The 17,866-nt window shown below is 44.7% G+C and overlaps 1 protein-coding gene across 1 annotated transcript in view; it reads left to right on the plus strand.

Annotated features, from left to right (window-relative positions):
* The window catches only part of MYO18B (myosin XVIIIB), a 212,892-nt gene that overhangs the window by 87,280 nt on the left and 107,746 nt on the right, over nucleotides 1–17,866 (plus strand). Inside the window, exons 20-25 of the mRNA XM_043498239.1 lie at nucleotides 183–292; nucleotides 7,442–7,507; nucleotides 9,368–9,496; nucleotides 10,392–10,535; nucleotides 12,128–12,217; nucleotides 17,257–17,376. Coding sequence (XP_043354174.1) covers nucleotides 183–292; nucleotides 7,442–7,507; nucleotides 9,368–9,496; nucleotides 10,392–10,535; nucleotides 12,128–12,217; nucleotides 17,257–17,376 — 659 coding nt within the window. The remainder of the gene's footprint in view (nucleotides 1–182; nucleotides 293–7,441; nucleotides 7,508–9,367; nucleotides 9,497–10,391; nucleotides 10,536–12,127; nucleotides 12,218–17,256; nucleotides 17,377–17,866) is intronic.

Here is a 17,866-nt window from a genome sequence, read left to right on the forward strand (position 1 = left end):
TTGTGTTGTTCTCCACCAGCCACCCCAGCATAGCCCGTCACCCTATGTGGAAGAGAATTTGCTCCCAGTTTTTTGTTTTCTGTAGGGATTGGTGGAATTGCCCCCATTCTGATTCACTGTTTAGCTATCATGCATCACCCCCCTCTGAAATCTGTACCCTTCCTCCTCTCCGTCTCTCCCAGGTTATGTGGATCGCATGGTGCTGACTCAGTTCCGACGCCGCTTTCAGGTGCTGGCTCAGCCAGTGATGAAGAAATACACATCAGCATATGAAATACCGGATGAGAATAAGGTGCGTGGATTGCCCACAGTTTGTTGCTGGGGAGGGAGTGACCTGCAGCCAGATCCATTCTCGTGCAGTGTTCCCAGCTGCAAACGTTTTGCCTTTTGCGTAGCCCAGACTTCACCAAAACACTTCTTGTGGGGTTCATCAATTTTAGGAGTGTTCTGGGATGGGGATGGGGTCTGATCTGATGGAAAATGATAAAACAAGGTCAGCCTGTCGCCACGTGCAATAACCACAGCAGAAAAGTGAAGCTGCTGCTCTCTGTATAACCAGAGCGGCTTATCAGCTGAGGATGGGGATTTCCAAGGATGTGCCCAAAGCCCATTAAAATTCTGTGGCGGTTGGAGCCAAACTGTCTTAGGAGCCTATGAAAATCCCAGCTCCAACCAACTCTTTTCCTTTCCCTAAGAAGTATGAAAGGAGAAGGATGCTCACGAATAAAACCTACTGGTTTATTTGCTTGCAGATTTCATTTGCTCCCACATAGATTTTGAGTGAAAATGAAGGGCGAGGGAATGTAACTTGTTATGAAAAAGCTGATAAATATTCAAAGTCTGGAAAGGCCGATAGGAGATAAATTATACATAGCCATGTGCTCTGTTGTGCAAACTGTCAGTCTGTAAAGTCAGTTCAGACCTCAGGATTTTATCAGACAAGTTTGACGGCCGGAAATGGTCAATATTGTTATTAAATGCTGTAAGAAGACAGAGGCTGATGAGTCAGCAGAGCGTAAGCAGGGGATTGGAAAAATTCATCCTCCCTAGTGCTAGCTGTAATGACATTGTGTTATAGGAAGTTTGCATTAAGCTGCAATTAGTTGCATTAACTCAGCCACTGGAGCAGAAGAGATGTTTTTCTTTATTCTTGAGTCTTGAGTTCAGTGTGTGTACACACTCTCTCTCTCTCTCTCTCTCTCTCTCTCTCTCAATCTGTAGGACCCAATCCTTCATGAACTGAAGGTAATGGGAGTTTTATTGTTGATTCAGGGAGCGCAGCATTGGGCCTTTGCAATAGAAATGTGTATTCTGACTCCATCTCTAAACCATTCCCACCATGCAATAACTAGAGCTTGGCAAATAGCCAAATTGCATTGGCAATTCCAAAAAATTGAGGGGAAAAAGTTGTGTTGAAATTTAAAAAAAACTGGTTTGGGTTGAATTAAACATTTTGGTTGGGTTTTGAGCATTTTGAATCATTTATATTGTTTTTTAAATATGGAAATTTTGAACCAAAAAATCATTTTGATTTTTTTTAATTTATATTTACGGAAACAATTAAGTGAACCAACGCAAGTTTGCAGAACATTTGGGGGGTCACCTAATCTGTGTTTTTCTCTGAAAACATGTTTTGTACAAAAACGTTGCCCAGCTCTACCCATAGTACAGTATTCACTCAGCTCTAGGTTATTGATTCCCAGACGCAGTCCCCCCTGGCAGTCTCTGTCCCTCACTGCCATTGTTATTAGTTCTGTATGTATTTGTTTTACAGCAGCTCCTAGAAGAGTTGCCCAGGCTGGGTCCTTGTTATGCTAGGTGCTGTGCAGACACAGAAGACAAGACAGTCCTTGGCTCAAAGCGCTGACAGTCTTAGACAGTCTGACTCTCACGCTTGGCCACAGTTAATAATCACTTACACATTTAAAACTCACTTGTGAGTGTACCACTAAATACAAAGTCTCTCCCGCCCCCACACTTCCCTGCCCCAACAGCTTGGAATGGAAGGAGGCTGCATTTGCTGAGCATGTCCTGGTCTCCATGCCTGACCTCAGTCAGATATCTTGTAGGCATGTTTCAATGTTGTCTCATTCAGTTTAAGAATGGGCCTAATGAGGAAGAGGAAGCAAGGATGTGTACTTCAGAGAATCCCCCAGAACATTCCCAGAAACTAGCACCAAAGAAAACGTGCCCTCTTGCTTTTCTCTTGGATTTTATACATCCTGGCTCCACATGGAAATTTGCATTGTTGCATCCTCAGAAATGAATAATATGGTATCTAATTGCATTACATAGTGGGTCTGACATCCCTCAGAAAGCTTATGTCAGACTTTCATGGGCAAATCTGCTTAGCTCTTCACAGAACTCAATACAGATAGATCAAAGCAATGCAGATTTCAACAAAACACCATGCTGGAATGGATTTGTTAGACTTTGACACGTTGCCTTAACAAAGATAGAATCTCACACACATACAGGCCGTGTGCACACTCACATACACGTTAGGTCGGTAAGATGCTCTCATTTTTATATGTGAATGAAAAATGATGGCACACATAGTAGTCCCACGTAAATCTGCAGGGCCTCAGAAGAAATGTCAGTTAAGTACTGATATGAAACCTTCAGTGATGCAAGATATTTTTTGCCAGCTATGCTAGACAAGAGATATTGAAAATACAGGATATGTTATGACTGAAGGCAAAGGGCATCACTGAGAATTAACCAGGCTTTTATATCTGTAACAACTGTGAAAGCTCTTTGAAATACTGAACAGTTCAGCGTTGCAAGTACCTGCAGGAAAGGTGTTAGGATTAACTAGTGATGTCATCATGGATGTTGGGTGGGATTTTCAAAATCACCTACATGACTTAGCAGCACAAATTGTATTGACATCTGGTGGTGCCTCAAGGAAATTAGCAGTTCGGATTCAACCTTTGACCTCGGTGTGTTCTTTGGTTCCCATGTCCATTGGCAGGTTTTTCTCCTGCTCGTGGTTTCAATTCAAAGTCACTTGTATCACTCAAGGACCATTTCTGCTCCTAATAGAAAGATACGTTTTGTTCTGTGTATGCAAGTCAGGCCCTGATCCCATGTCCGCTGAAATCCATGGGAGTATTTTCATTGTCAATCAGACCCTGGAAGACTGGAATAAAATATGGAGAGATCTATAGATAAAGAGCAATTTCCACCCAAGATACACCCAGCATAACAAGTTTAGGCCCCCTGTCGCTTATCTGGGAATGCTCTCTCGTAGTTCTCCAACAAACACTCTGGCAGATCTTTCAATACTCTCTTCTGCTCACAACATGAATGAGAGACTGCAGCCACAGAATCATTACACGTCGGTGTTGGGTCCGAACTCCTGAGGCCCTCAGCTGCTTGAGCCTTTATACTCCCTCTCTACTCTTCTTGTTCTTTTTAAATAACTTTACTGCTGGATTCAATTCAGTTCACAATGTTGTAATGGTGCCTAAATTAAATCAATAGCCATTTTTATAGGCTTTTGACGTTTTCATGAATGACTGATGAAACCTTGGCTTTGTTCAGTGATCTTTCAGATTACAGAGCATTTCAAAGGAGTGAGCCAAAGGTGTGACTTTTGTATTTTTTATAATTTGGGAACCAGATTCTCAGTGATGTTGTTTTGTCTTCAACCAGTCTTTAACAAACATAAGAATGGCCATACTGGGTCAGACCAAAGGTTCATTCAGCCCAGTATCCTGTCTACCGACAGTGGCCAATGCCAGGTGCCCCAGAGGGAGTGAACCTAACAGGTAATGATCTAGTGATCTCTCTCCTGCCATCCATCTCCACCCTCTGACAAACAGAGGCTAGGGACACCCATCCTGGCTAATAGCCATTAATGGACTTAACCTCCATGAATATATCTAGTTCTCTTTTAAACCCTGTTATATTCAGCCAGCCCAGTATACCAGAAGGCTATGGAGCGTTCCAGAGAGGTCACATATAATGCTGTGTCTTTTAAATATTTCTCATACAGATGTGTTTCTAGTGACAGAGGTGTGTATGTCTGAATTTAAACAAGGAAGGAGACTATTCTGGGAAGGTTTTATGTGGAACGTTGTTTTACGGACGGTTTTATAGTAAAAACTGCCTGAGGTCTAGGATTTTCAAGTAGCCCCTCTTTTAGATCATATTCATCCTCATCAGGATGTGCACTATGTTTTTTGGCCCTTTGTTTTTCACTACTTTATTATCTTGGCTCAAAGCCCAGAGCATCTGAGTTCCATGCTTTTGATAATAGGTGAATATGAGTATTATTGAGAGGTGCTCTGATCTGCACTATCCAGGAAATCCTCCATCCTCCTCCTTTTATGGGATTTGTGAGAAATATGGAGCTGTCTCTTCAGACTCCCTGCAACTTTTCCTAAATGTGTAGGCTTTTGGTAAACAAAGAGACAAGTGTCCTTGGAGCGTTCTTCTAAAGACTATAATTAAAAACTGTCAATCTAGCCTCTGAAAGTCCTCCTCCTTTCTCTCTGAAGAATGTCACATTTTCCAATTGCCAGCATGTCAAGGAGCCTTTCTGTACTGCAGAAAACAACAAAAACCTGAAGACACCTTTTAAGACAGTGCAGAGCTCCATCCCCTGCTATTTTCAAATAGCTCTCTCCCTCTGAGGTGGCTGAGTGGTCTCATCTTACCTTGCCTTGTTATTACAGAAGTCAGCTTCAGAGGCACCTTCCTTGCTTTGGTTTTTCTGCTTTCTGGGGAATGGAAGTGGAATCCGTTATCAATTCTCATTTCATGTCAAAGGAACTCAGAGAAACGATCCAGGAAAGCCCATCTACAATGGCCCTGTGTGAACAGTGTTGGGGGCCTTTCTTTCACTTTTTAGGAAAAGGGTTTCAAAGTAAAAAGAAGTATAAAATACTCAGATACATCCCTCATCTCCTGACTGCACATCACAGAAGGCAGAACAGAAATAATGGCTTGTGGGTGCCCCGTCACTGGGATGTTTGCAGAACTCCCGAGACACACTAGCGTGTTCTTACTGGATTCAGTTTACATTTTCACAACCAAATTCCAAACCACTGAAGCCTCCTGAGTTGAGGGCTTGTTACAAACCCAAATCGTGAGTTAGGTTCACTGCAGGGTTTGTTAACGTATGTGAGCCTGAGCAAACTTGGCCCTGTTTATTAGAAGTAGTCACAAATCCATTAGAAGTCACTGGGAGCCCAGGTTGGTCATTGGAGCTGAAAATCAAACCCTTTGAGTTTTGGGGTGAAATCATACAAAACTCAGTTGTTTGGGCTGTGTTCTGCTTTGATGTTTGGGATTTGTTTAAACTCCAAACTGAATGGAAATGGGAGGTGGGGGGAGCTTTTCCTCAAATCTCATAAACCCAGGCCACCAAGCTTTGCATGGCATTCATTTCTATACATTTCAACTGTAATGAGACACAGTCTTCTCTTTGATAAAACTAGCTTGGATTTGTAAAAATTCTCCAACAAGCCGTGTTTATGATTTTCATAGTGGAAGCCCTAAACCTAAAATAAGTTCAGTTACTGCTCTTCTCATTCTTGTACCTTATGATTAATAAGTAATGTGAGCAGACGTGGGGAGTAAAAACGCCTAAAACCAAACTGCTTATTTTTTCCCTGGACAGGGACATGTATTGTTTGATGCATTATACTGTTGAGGCAGTAATAATAGCATGGTTGTGATTGCACAGCATAGCCAGAGCTGAGAGGTAATGAAAAAAGAAAGGGCATGTTCCTGGTGCACTGAGTACTGGGGTCATTTCTGCTTGCATTGTTTTGGAAATATTTTTAATAAATTTTTTGCAAGTCTGTGAAGCCAAAGCCCAGCAGGGGTGAAAGGATGAAATCCACCTGCTAAGTTGCTGTGAGACCGTTAGGCTTTTTTGTTGTTGTTGTTTGTTTTCTTTTTTCTTTTTTTTTTTTTTTTTGCAAAGAACTAACCATTATTTCTCTGACAGGTTCAATTTTAAAATAAAAGGTTGTTTAAAATGCATCCTTGCCAGAGACCTAAGGAAGAATTCCCTCTTTGATATTTGCATGGTGGGGCCGGGGTGCGTCTAACGAAATCCTTTCAAGTTGCCCAGGGCTAGAGTGGACAGTAGTTCTGGGTCTCGCTTTCTCTGTGCAGTTGTGCTGTACTTTGATGAGGAAGTGTCAAGGTTCCTTCCCCACTCTGAACTCTAGGGTACAGATGTGGGGACCTACATGAAAAACCCCTAAGCTTATTTTTACCAGCTTAGGTTAAAACTTCTCCAAGGTACAAACTATTTTACCTTTTGCCCTTGGACTTTATTGATGCCACCACCAAGTGTCTAATAAATATATAACAGGGAAAGAGCCCGCTTGGAAACGTCTTTCCCCCCAAAATCCTCCCCAAACCCTACACCCCCTTTCCTGGGGAAGCCTCACCAGTTTGCATAGGTGAACACAGACCCAAACCCTTGGATCTTAAGAATAATGAAAAAGCAATCAGGTTCTTAAAAGAAGAATTTTAATTGAAGAAAAAGTAAAAGAATCACCTCTGTAAAATCAGGATGGTAAATACCTTACAGGTAATCAGATTCAAAACATAGAGAATCCCTCTAGGCAAATCCTTAAGTTATAAAAAGTCACAAAAACAGGAATATACATTCCATTCAGCACAACTTATTTTAACAGCCATTTAAACAAAACAGAATTTAACGCATATCTAACTAGATTGCTTACTGATTTCTAAGACTCCAGTCCTTTTCTGTTCCCGGCAAAAACCAACACACAGACAGAGAGAACCTTTGTTTCAACCCCCCTCCAGCTTTGAAAGTATCTTGTCTCCTCATTGGTCATTTTGGTCAGATGCCAGCGAGGTTATCCTAGCTTCTTAACCCTTTACAGGTGAAAGGGGTTTTCCTCTGGCCAGGAGGGATTTAAAAGTGTTTACCCTTCCCTTTATAGTTATGACAGGAACATTCAGCTCTTTGCTTCTAAGGACCAGTCCTGAAGGGCTCTGAGCATCTCCAGGCCCAAAGCACTATGGAGTTGATTCTGCTCTCCCCTGAATCAAAGGCAAAACACCTGTTCGCGTTGTGGTGAGCAGGGGGGGTCCCATCCTTTGGGAGCAAACCTAAAAGAAGCTAAGCACCCCTAGATTTCAGAAGGAATTGTGGGTGCTCAGTTTCCCTCATGTGGGACACTGGTTGTCCTCTAGTGCTTATGCACCAAAACCGTGCACCCTGTAGACTAACACCATTAATCTGGCCACACCCGTCCCCTCAGCACGACACTGTAGGCCTGTTATAATGGCAGCTCTCTGTCAGTTTTAGTGGAGGGTAACTCGGGTCTGATTCGGCCTGAAGAGTATAACATATGCCAATCCCCTGTTGTTTCAATACAAGTCAAACCCAGGTCTCTCTGGTCAATGAATTCACCAGTCCAGTCCTTAATGTGCTCTTTCTCTACAGGCAATAGAAGAGCTCTTCCAGGTACTTGATCTGGAAAAGAAAAGTGTAGCAGTGGGACACAGTCAGGTATGTTGTCCACAGTCCTTGTGTTGTAACAGTGTAAAATCCAGGCTTGTGACCAGGAGCACTTTAGATTCAGAACTTATCCTCTAGTAACCTAATACAGTTCGAATGCATCCGATGAAGTGAGCTGTAGCTCACAAAAGCTTATGCTCAAATAACTGTGTTAGTCTCTAAGGTGCCACAAGTCCTCCTGTTCTTTTAACCGAATGCAGTGAAAGACATTTTTCTTGCTTCCATGTTGAAACCTAGGAGTCTAAGTCCCGATGGAAATCAATGAGACTTAGGCTCCTAACTCACTCAGTCACTTCTGATAATGTTACCTGATGTGAACTATACATCAACCCATTAAGATCCTACAAGCAGGACATTTCCAGATGAATAGTTGCCACAGTAACACGTTCAAACTTAAAGCTAATCGCAAAGATAAATTAATTATATATACACTGCTGCCTCTGTCTCGGGGATGCTATAGAGAAAAAAAGTAATTCATTGAATTATTCTAGGGATAAGAATAACCTTCTTTCATCCTGCATACAATAGTTTGCAATTATTTCTTCTGTGAACCCCTCTTATTTTATCAATAGCATGATAGCAGCACCAGTCAAATCTTGTTATATAGGAGTTAGTATTTTCCTCACTCTGAACATTGATTTGTACTGGATTGTGAAGTTAATATAGCCATTAATGAGACAATCAAATAGAGGTGAAGCAATCATAGCATTATCTCAAGAAAGCCAGTTTTCTTGGAAATGCTCTCTGATAGCATTTTGGTTCTTTTAAAATATAGATTTCAATTCTATTATAAGGCTCACAAATACAGTTTTATTTTAATTTAATTAGTTTTCAATATAAAAAGGGTAATATGGAATATTTAAACCATATTGGTCAAAGCACTGAGCATTTTGCTTGACTAAGGAGTGGAACAGGATCTCTGAATTTAGCCTTCTATTGATCTTTCAAAATACAAATACATCAGCACAATCTATATTGTTTGAGGCATGTTTGTAACAAGCTCAGGTAAAGTAAATGACATAATTGTTTCTTCCTGACCTACGTTGGTACGTGGCTTCCATTGTTATCGCATCATGCATACGCTATGGCAAATGCATTTTGCAACAGAGAGTCCAATGTCATCTGCCCATAAAGCAGGTAATGACCAATGATCCATAGTCAATGTCTCAACAACCCGCAGCTTTGAGTAGGAGTTAGGACATGCACCTGTAAAAGAGAGGGCGGTGTAAACAGTAGAAACAGTGAGTGAACAGCAAGTTGAATACATGGGGTCCATTAAGGCTCCCGCAGCCAGAGTTGGGAGGGCAGGTTCACTGCCCTAGTGACAGTGATGGAGATGTTATATCTGGAGAGAGCAAGAACAATGCCCTGAAGTGGGGTGGGCGCTCATTCTTAATCACTGAAAAAACATAGCTTGTGCTTCCCTCAGACAGCATCCTTCTGGGGTGAGGATTTGCTGGGCCCTGAGGGGCCATCAGGACATGACCATAGCTACAGCATGCTCAGCTCTGAGGGGTTCACTGCTGCCCTTTCCCCTTGTGCTGGGGGGACAATGACAGCAATACCATGGCACACCAGCCCTGGGCAGAGGGGGGACTCTTCCAACCTGCTGTATATGGACCATTAATTGTTACAGACATAGGGCCAGAGTCTGGAGACATGCGTGTAGGACTCCTGCAGATCTCAGAGGAAGGCTGGCGGGCAGGGAGCAGAAGCCAGAATATGGCCTATTGGCTTTAGCGGGGTGGTCACTAAGCCACAGTTAAAAGAAAAGCTCTTATTTCCTTCTGGACAAATGCTGGTGAGAGGCCACATTTCTGGCGGTGAACGATTTCCATCCATTGCCCCCAGGTTTTCCTGAAGCCGGGTGTCGTCTCCAGGCTGGAGAAGCAGCGGGAGAAGCTGATATCCCAGAACATGATTCTGCTCCAGGCAGCTTGCAAGGGCTTCCTCTCCCGCCAGAAATTCAAGAGATTAAAGGTAACCGCCTTCTTGTGCTCCTTTGCCTCAACCATGCTACAGGAGTTGCCCACTTCTTTGGGAGAACCCAGCTGGGCCGGAGGTTACCCATGGATCTGCTGCTGCACGGATGGGCTGGGCATTCCTGTATTCTCTCCTGTTGCCCTACGTCACCCTTGGCAGGAGAGACGCCTCATTTCCCCAGGCAGTATGTTGTCAATACATCTGGAAAAGCTTGAAATGATCCTATTGAATAGGAGATGGAACAAATGTCTGCCCATTGGTCATGGGCCATATTATGACCCCGGTACTTCTGTTGAATAGCACCGTGAGCAGCCCCAGTAATACTGGTGGGGCAGCTCCTGCAATAAGGTACTGCTTAGCGTGAGTAGGGTATCCCATGCTGGCTCCTATATTTCAGAATTCCTGGGTCTTGTGTAACGTTAACAACAGCCTCTCTACACGCATGCACACAAAGACACACAGCTCATTGTATTTAAAAAGTTTGCAGGGTTCATTTTTAATTTGTACATTCTAGTTTTCAAGCTAAGTCTTGCAAAGCCAAATGAAACATAACTGAGCAACTAGGCACAGGCAGATCAAACCATGGCTCAGGGCCATGTGTATTGACTTTCTGAAGTCAAGCAGCCCAGTCCTGTGCAGCTTGGAAAATGAACAATCCATTCCCAAAACCACGTATTGATGTTAGTTAGTAACATCTTTCAAATCTTCTTTAATACTAAGCTCTTAGGCCTTGTCTCTGCTGGAAGCAGCACATTCCTATGCCCTGTTTCGATTCTGGCAAAGTGCTCCATTCTAGCACTCATCTGGAACTCTTGCTCGTATATTGCTATACTGGAATGAGACCGATGTCATTGTTGGAAGAGTGCCATTGTTTTTGATGCTCTAATTTCAGATTCAGCACTTAGCCATTCGGTGCATCCAGAAGAATCTGGCAGTATTCCACGTGGTGAAGGACTGGCCATGGTGGCAGCTGATGAGCTATGTTCGGCCATTGCTTAGCGTGAACATAGTGGAAGACCAGCTCCGAGTCAAAAACGTATGTAACAGTAGAGCATAGACACTGAATGGGATGCTCAGCATGCCAGCCAGACAGGAAGTAGGTTTTACTGCCAGAAGAAAGACACATTTTATTGGTCATACCCAATTTTTAAATCCTGTTTCCAGTCCTGCACTGTGTGAGCTGGGTAATGTGTTTTCAGCTTGTCGGAGAAATAAGAATAAGGCTTTACCTGGGGAAAGTGGGAATCTGAACCTCAGCTTAGAATAAAACAAAACACACAGGCGACAAGTTGGTCTGTGAAATTAAATTCAAGCCCATTACAAAGGCAAGACCAGCTGTTTGGGTGCAAATACAGGCACTGTATCCCATCCCAGTCCTGGTTCTAGATAAGAGGCCCTTTCTGGTTTTGGTTTAGACATGGCCCCATCACTGGGACGTGGGAGGGTCCAGATATAAAGTTCTGAAACAGGCCCCTCTCTAATATGTCCAAATCGAGAAGTGGGAAGCAGCCCTCTGCTTGCCTGGAGAAGAGGCATTTAAAGGGGGGGACTTTTCTATGTGCCACATTCACGGAGGTCCTTCTCCAGGGGCCCTAAACAATCTAACATGGAGCCCAGACTCCATACCATGAAAAGATACTTTCCTGGGCCCCCCCACCCCCCATGCTCTTTCCAACTCCAAAGGCTCCTGAGGATCCACTGAAATATCGGCCTTCTGGTAAGCAGACTACCTAGTCTAGGGAGGGACCACATACAGCAACTGATTTCTGGCTGCCAGATACTGGGCTCTGCAGTGATGAACAGGGCTAGCAGGCCAGATTCACCCCGACAGACCAGGCTCAGCTCTCTGATGTCAGTGGAAAGATGCCTGCTCCAACCATAGCTCCATTTGTCCCAGTGAGTCTATTTCAACAGGTACTCACTGCCCCGGTAAAACTAGCTTTCAGTCTTTCTCACAGTTTGTGGCTTGTGCTAAGTCCTCAGCATATCTTCCTTGGCTTTGGCTGTTCCTCCTCCTCCCTTAGTGGGTTTTAACTAGGGATGTGTGAGCTGGATTAGATAAAATGAAAACTGACCCAAACCTTTGCTTATCTCTCAAAACTTGTTGGAGGTTCCAAAAGGCCCTGCCACCCTTTGGTGTCTGCATTTAACCATGTCTCTGCACACTCTGGTTCTGTTCAGCATCGGACATCAAATGGTCAAGACACTGCAAGGCAAAGTTCTTTCTTTCAATATTATTAACCTGCCTGGCAAGAGGAAAGGCTGGGATCTCACAAGCATGTGTGTGTCTTCGCAGCTGTTCCTGCCTGATAGCTGGCCAGGGTTTCAAGAATATTTATTTGATAAGCAGCATTCAGGCACTTGGATGCTCATCCAATGCTTCTGAGGTTTGCTTCTTTCTAATTAAATGTGTGCTGTGCATACACCAAAGCTGATGTTCCCTCCATTTAAATCAGTGTCAGAAACCACATTCCAATCAATTAACAGCGATCAGCCCTTGAACTCGCCCAGTAAATTTTCTTAATAAGGTAATTATGTCTCTCCCACTTATTTTTAACAGAAAACCTAGATTTATAAATAAACAAAGGAGGCTAGAACTCTAAGTTTGTGTTTGGCAATTTTATTTAGGAGGCGCTTGCAGCGCTAAGAAGAAAGCTCGAAAAATCAGAGCAGTCACGTAGAGAGCTTCGGCAGAACACAGAACTGCTGGAAAGCAAGGTAACCCCTGACAAGTTAACTCTTTGTGCCTCTTTCCTATGTGGTTTTATTAGATCACAATTACAAATTAAGGTGTGTCCCAAAAGATTGAAGTTGAATTGTATTGGCTATGTGACAATAAAACCTGCTGGTGTATTCAACACAAGTCTGGGCTCGAGCCAGTTGTCTCCCTGTCATTATCTTCCATATTGTTTAGAAAGAATACTGTGATGTCTGTCCACATCCATCTCCTCTCTACTGTACTCCTCTCCAGCCCGACCGGGAGTCGAGAGCTAGGTTCTGAAAACCTTCATGTTGTCATTTTTGTACATGGGTTAACAATCCTTGAAGAGCTGATTTTATATTTAATCTACCAAGAAAATTACTCACTGATTAATTTTATCCGGTCAGGTGCATGCAATGGGCCATTTGGGAAGCCGGCAGCTTTTGCTGTTCTCTATTAGGATGTCTGCGTGCGGATGGGTGTTTTCACTCCTAACAGATGGAGGAATCGTTGTACACTGCCTGCCATTATTTTGGCTGCTGAGCAATTTTAGAGGCTCCCTGTTACTTTGAGGGACTGGCACTGATGCCAGCTGACAGACCATGAGATTAGAAGTAACCTAGCAGGTAACCAGTTCATGTAAGAGGGATGGGCCATGTGCTGTTGTGGCTCCAGGGGCCAACACAATGAGCATGACCAGTGTTAACAGAGTTCTCCGGTATCATCCAGCTCATAGGGCCAGTGTCTCAAAAAGAGCTTCATCATGGGCCACTTTGATGCCCCTTTAATAAATGCCATCACAAATCTACATCTCAGCATTGAATGCTCTGTTGGCATTTCCTCTCGTGTCTGCTTTAGTGCTCACACATCTCTGGGCCTGGCCCCTTTACCTTCCCCCTGCTCCCCCCACACCGTCACACAGATCTCCCACTGGTTTGCAGCCTCATTGACTGGCTGCAAGGGGCAGCATAACAGCTACACACCCAAAGTGAAGGATAGTGAGGAAGTGGCAGCATCCCCCGTAGTAGTCACAGCTCACCAAAGACACGGGGTATTCGAGTGCTGAAAAACAGCTGCACGGATGGAATCCAGCCTCCTGACAAGAATTCTGATCAGACTAGGAATTGTACACAAATCTAACGTGTTCTCATTTCACTCTTCAGACTGCAGTCTCAGCAACTTCTGCAGACAGCAGGGCTGGAACAGTTTGTGTAGTGGGGATGCTGAGAGCCATCGAACCAAACTGTAAACCCTGCGTATGGTGGAAACCACTTAGAGCCAGGGGGTGTGGCAGCACCCCTAGTTCCAGCACCTATGTCTGCAGATACCAGAAGTAGCTTTGTTTAATGAAACAAAGGCTAACAAGGAGAGGAGGAGGCAGGCAGTAAAATAGCCCACCAATCTGTGGGCACAGAATGTGACCCCATTGTGAGCTGTGGGTGTTAAAAGCATTGGAGCAGATATCAGGATTCTGGAGACAGCAGCTGGGGGCAGGGTTACTCTGCTTCAGAAAGAAGGGGCTGGGAGATGTACTCAGGACAAAACAGGCCTTGGCTTGGGCAGCATGTAGGAGTCTGCACTCTGGTCCCAGACTTGGCTCCACATTGGGAGTGTGTGAGATGAATAAACACCTGGCCCTTGCTACTCGCCGGGTCTCTGAGCTGCCTATCTATAGATTCTGCGTTGTCACAGATTGAATTCACTTCCCGAAGTTATACTTGTTCCACTGCCGGAGCCACGTGTATAGCCCTCCTGCAAGCTGTAAAGTGCCTTAAAAGGTTCTCCAGGAGGCTGTCAAATAGGGAAAGGAAATGGTTTTAAGCCTGCATGTTTCCATCTTTTCTGATTTTCCTGACAGTCTGTAAGAGTCAATGATCTGTTTGGAACTTCTACTTCTGGAGCCTTCCAGCTGCCTCCAGGGGAACCAGCCAGCCAGGTCTGATTGCAGGGCCAGATCCTGGTCAGATAGACATTGCAGAAAGGGGAAATCACGCTTTCAGTTAATGTCTTAGTCCTGTAGCCACATGCCGATTATTTCAACTGGAATTTAACAAGGCTCAGTCTGAGCAGTGAGAGCAGTGTGGAACCCTGATTAACCCTAATCGCAGCGCCCAGTCGATGTTGTATGGTTTCCGCAATGGGCAAATTGTATGAAAATATTTTGCTCCAACAGTTGCTTGCTTTCCAGTGTGTAACTGCATGACCATGTGTAGCCTCAGTCCTCAGCTGTTCTCGATATCCACTGGGCACAACTCAAGGGGCGGAAGGGAGGGGGTCGTTTGCAGTTGGAGCTGGTTCAGCCCCAGAACGGCTCTATATGAGGCCTATCTGGCTGTGGTCCTGAAGGCCAGCTTGGGGATAATCCGAACACAGTGAACTCCAGCCTGTCCTCCTCTTCCTGGCAGAATTCCTGGCATGACCCTTTGCAGGGGAGAGGGGAGTTACGTAAGAGTCAGCTACAAGGCTCTATGCCAGCAGGGGAGCGAGGTCTGGGAGAAATCTGGGCTCCACTGAAGTCAGTTAGAGTTTGACTATTGACTTCAGTGGAGCCAGGGTTTCATCCGAATGACCACAGTGGAGCTCAGGACTGAGGTCATGGCATGTGTGCACACGTGCATGCACATAACACTGTAGTGCAGCATATTGCAATGCTCAGAGGTGAGGAAGCATTAGTACATTGGTAAATTGGCCAGGCAGATAATGAGTATTCACTTCGGGGATGACAGTGTTTTCATGTGAGCAGCAAAGAACAATTTAGCTCTCTCGGCAGAGATGTTTTTCTGTCATTATTTACACAGATCCCCACTGTCCCCTAGGAATGGGCTGAAGGTTTTGTTTGGAGGCTGACACAAGTTTGCTGTCCCTAGGCTCCCACCAGTGTAATTACCACGTTAATGAATTAATTGCTCCAAAGTGGCGTTTATGTGAAGTAGAGAGAAGCTGCCCAATTTATGGCAAGTCTTTTTGTAGAAGCAGGGCCTTTTCTTCCACTGCCTGTTTATGCTGTCCTCTACGTCTTTGCAAAGGAAGTGAAACACAGCCACAAGGAGCAAAACAGAGGAGGCTCAGACTTAAACCTTGGCCAATGCTTTCCCCTCTTCTCTACAATCCCTGTGGAAGAGCAGCCAAGTGCATTTCATGGTGGAAAATCCTTTATCGACTGCACCTTCCCTTCCCCCCCTTCCTCTTGGTGGTGAATTGGATTGTTGATCACAACCATCCATCCTGTGTTGATTTAGTCATTAATGGCTTGTGGGAACCTTCATGTGCGTACACATACTAATGCACACAAAAGATGTGGCACTAATGGGCCATGTGCCAGTCATTAAACCAATCATATTGCTTGTATGCCATATCCTTTGCACCTGCTTTTTTTCTGTTTTTGCAATCGGTACGTTGTTTTTCTGTCTGCATAGGGCCATGCACATTTTAGGGGTTACTGTAATATAAATAACTAGTTGCACAGACAAGCCTACATTAAAAGAACATTATTAAGATTGCCATTTTCTAGGTTTAGAAAACAAACTGAAAAAATAGAAATTCCATCAGGTGGCATCATATTGGCACCTATGTGGGACATCAGGTTGGAACCTTCAGCTCCTTCATACACACCTCTGCCATTTGAACTAACAGAGTAAGTGGTAGTAAGTTGTCATCCTCTATGTGGACCACACTAGAGGGGATGGGACATTTTGCCAGTGGGTTTCACAGATATTTGCTGATGGCAGAGGGATAGTGAGACTCAGGGATCTTGGATTCAGGCTGTGAAAGGGAGTGTGCTCTAGTGGGCACAGACTCTTCTGCTCATTTCCACCAAGCCGGACCCTTCTGCTCCAACCTGTCCGATCTCTTCCGCTTCCCTGGATGGTCATCGCCGTCCCATTCTCCTCTCCGAGCCAGTCCTAGTCCCACTTCTCCCTCCACACCCAGATCCTTGTCAGATCTGTCTCTTCTTGTCCCTCTCCTACTTTTCCCACAGGAATAGCCAAAGGCACCTACCTCCCTGACACAAGATCCACCCACCAGCCAAATTTCATATCACTGCTCCAAAGGATGGGGATGCTAGAGCTTCCCAAAGAGAAGGTTGCCAGATTTTTTTTTTTTAACGTGGGCAAAACATGTTTTCCCCAGCTTTGTTCTTGGAAATGGCTGACCTGTTTTGGCTGAAAAATTCTAGTAAAATTCAGTGTGAGGCAGATACGTGGCATAGAAAATTTCAGCTCAAACAGTTGTAGTTTGGCAAAGTTATAAGCTACTGAAAACAGGGTCTTATGAAGGGAAGTGTCCAGCAACATGGATAATAAGTGGTGTTCCCAGCCCCGCCTGTAATAATCAGTGAATGTAAATAAAATACTTTCCTGACACAGTCTGCAGTACAACTAACTGGGGGACTGAAAGGGAACTAAGAACATGAGACCAAAGCGCTAAAGTACAGATTGGATTAACTGGGCTAGACCCAGTGGGTTTGTAGGGCATATGGGAGGATAGACTGAACTGTTATTGCGTCTTTCAGGATAAGGGAAGGTAAAAAAATAACCTAGTGCAGTCAGCAGAGTTCTGAGCATGAGCAAATAAAAGAGGCAGCAGGTGGTACAGCAAACAAACAAATGAATATTACCGCAGGGAGCTTCTGCACTCAGACAATGCCAGCTACTGCGCTTTCCAGCTTGTCAGCACAAGGCAGTCTTAGGTTCTAGCCAGGCTTCCAGAGGAGGTAACAAGCATGTTTCGAGAAGGAGAATGAGAGTCAGTCAATACTGTGCATTGATCCTGTCTGCAGAGAACAAGTGGGGAAGCTTCAGAAACCAAATCAACTGTTAGTACAAGTCAGTAGCTCATCTTCCCCATGTCAGTTGTGCAGCCTCCCCCTCCCCACGAGCATGTTCAGCTGTCCAGATAAACCCAGTTCAGCCAGGGCTCTGTTAGTAGTCGGAGAGGGACCAAATGTGACTGGAAGTGACTCTTGTTCCAATCCAGTCACCTCTGCTGGCTTCCCATAGAAGAGCGCTGGTGTGCTTGGCCAGCTCCAACTTCACTTTGTGTTACGCTCCCCCAGATCTTAGACTTGACGACTGAACTCTCGGATGAGCGGTTCAAAGGCGAAGTGGCCTGCCAGGTCCTAGAAGGTGAACGGGCTGAGCGACTCCGGGGGTCACGAGAGATAAAAGAACTGCAGGTGAGTGTCAGGCTTGACAAGCTTGGCATGTTTGTGCTCTCCCCAGACAGAGCAGCTTCTGGCTGAGGGCAGCCAAGCACACACCTCCGGCACTGAGCAGTGCAGCCCCCTTTCACCTGGACCAGGAGAGCTATGACTGTGTAGAGGGAGCCCAGCCATGGGGCTCAAGTCTGCGCTAATGGGGAAGTGCACTCTGGGGGCTGGTTATCAGGCCAAACACAGTAGCAGCCATTGCATACTGAGACGTGTGAGAAACATTGAAAACCTTCACTTCTTTGGGGTGAGCAGCCTAAGGCAAGCATGGCCTGAGAGGAAGGAGACCTGAGTTTTGTATGCATCTCTGCAACTAATTCACTGGGACCACTAACTCACTGGGATCAAAAAGAAAAGGAGTACTTGTGGCACCTTAGAGACTAACAAATTTATTAGAGCATAAGCTCACGAAAGCTTATGCTCTAATAAATTTATTAGTCTCTAAGGTGCCACAAGT

Source organism: Dermochelys coriacea, chromosome 15 (assembly GCF_009764565.3).
Source record: "Dermochelys coriacea isolate rDerCor1 chromosome 15, rDerCor1.pri.v4, whole genome shotgun sequence".
NCBI classification, from domain to species: domain Eukaryota; kingdom Metazoa; phylum Chordata; order Testudines; family Dermochelyidae; genus Dermochelys; species Dermochelys coriacea.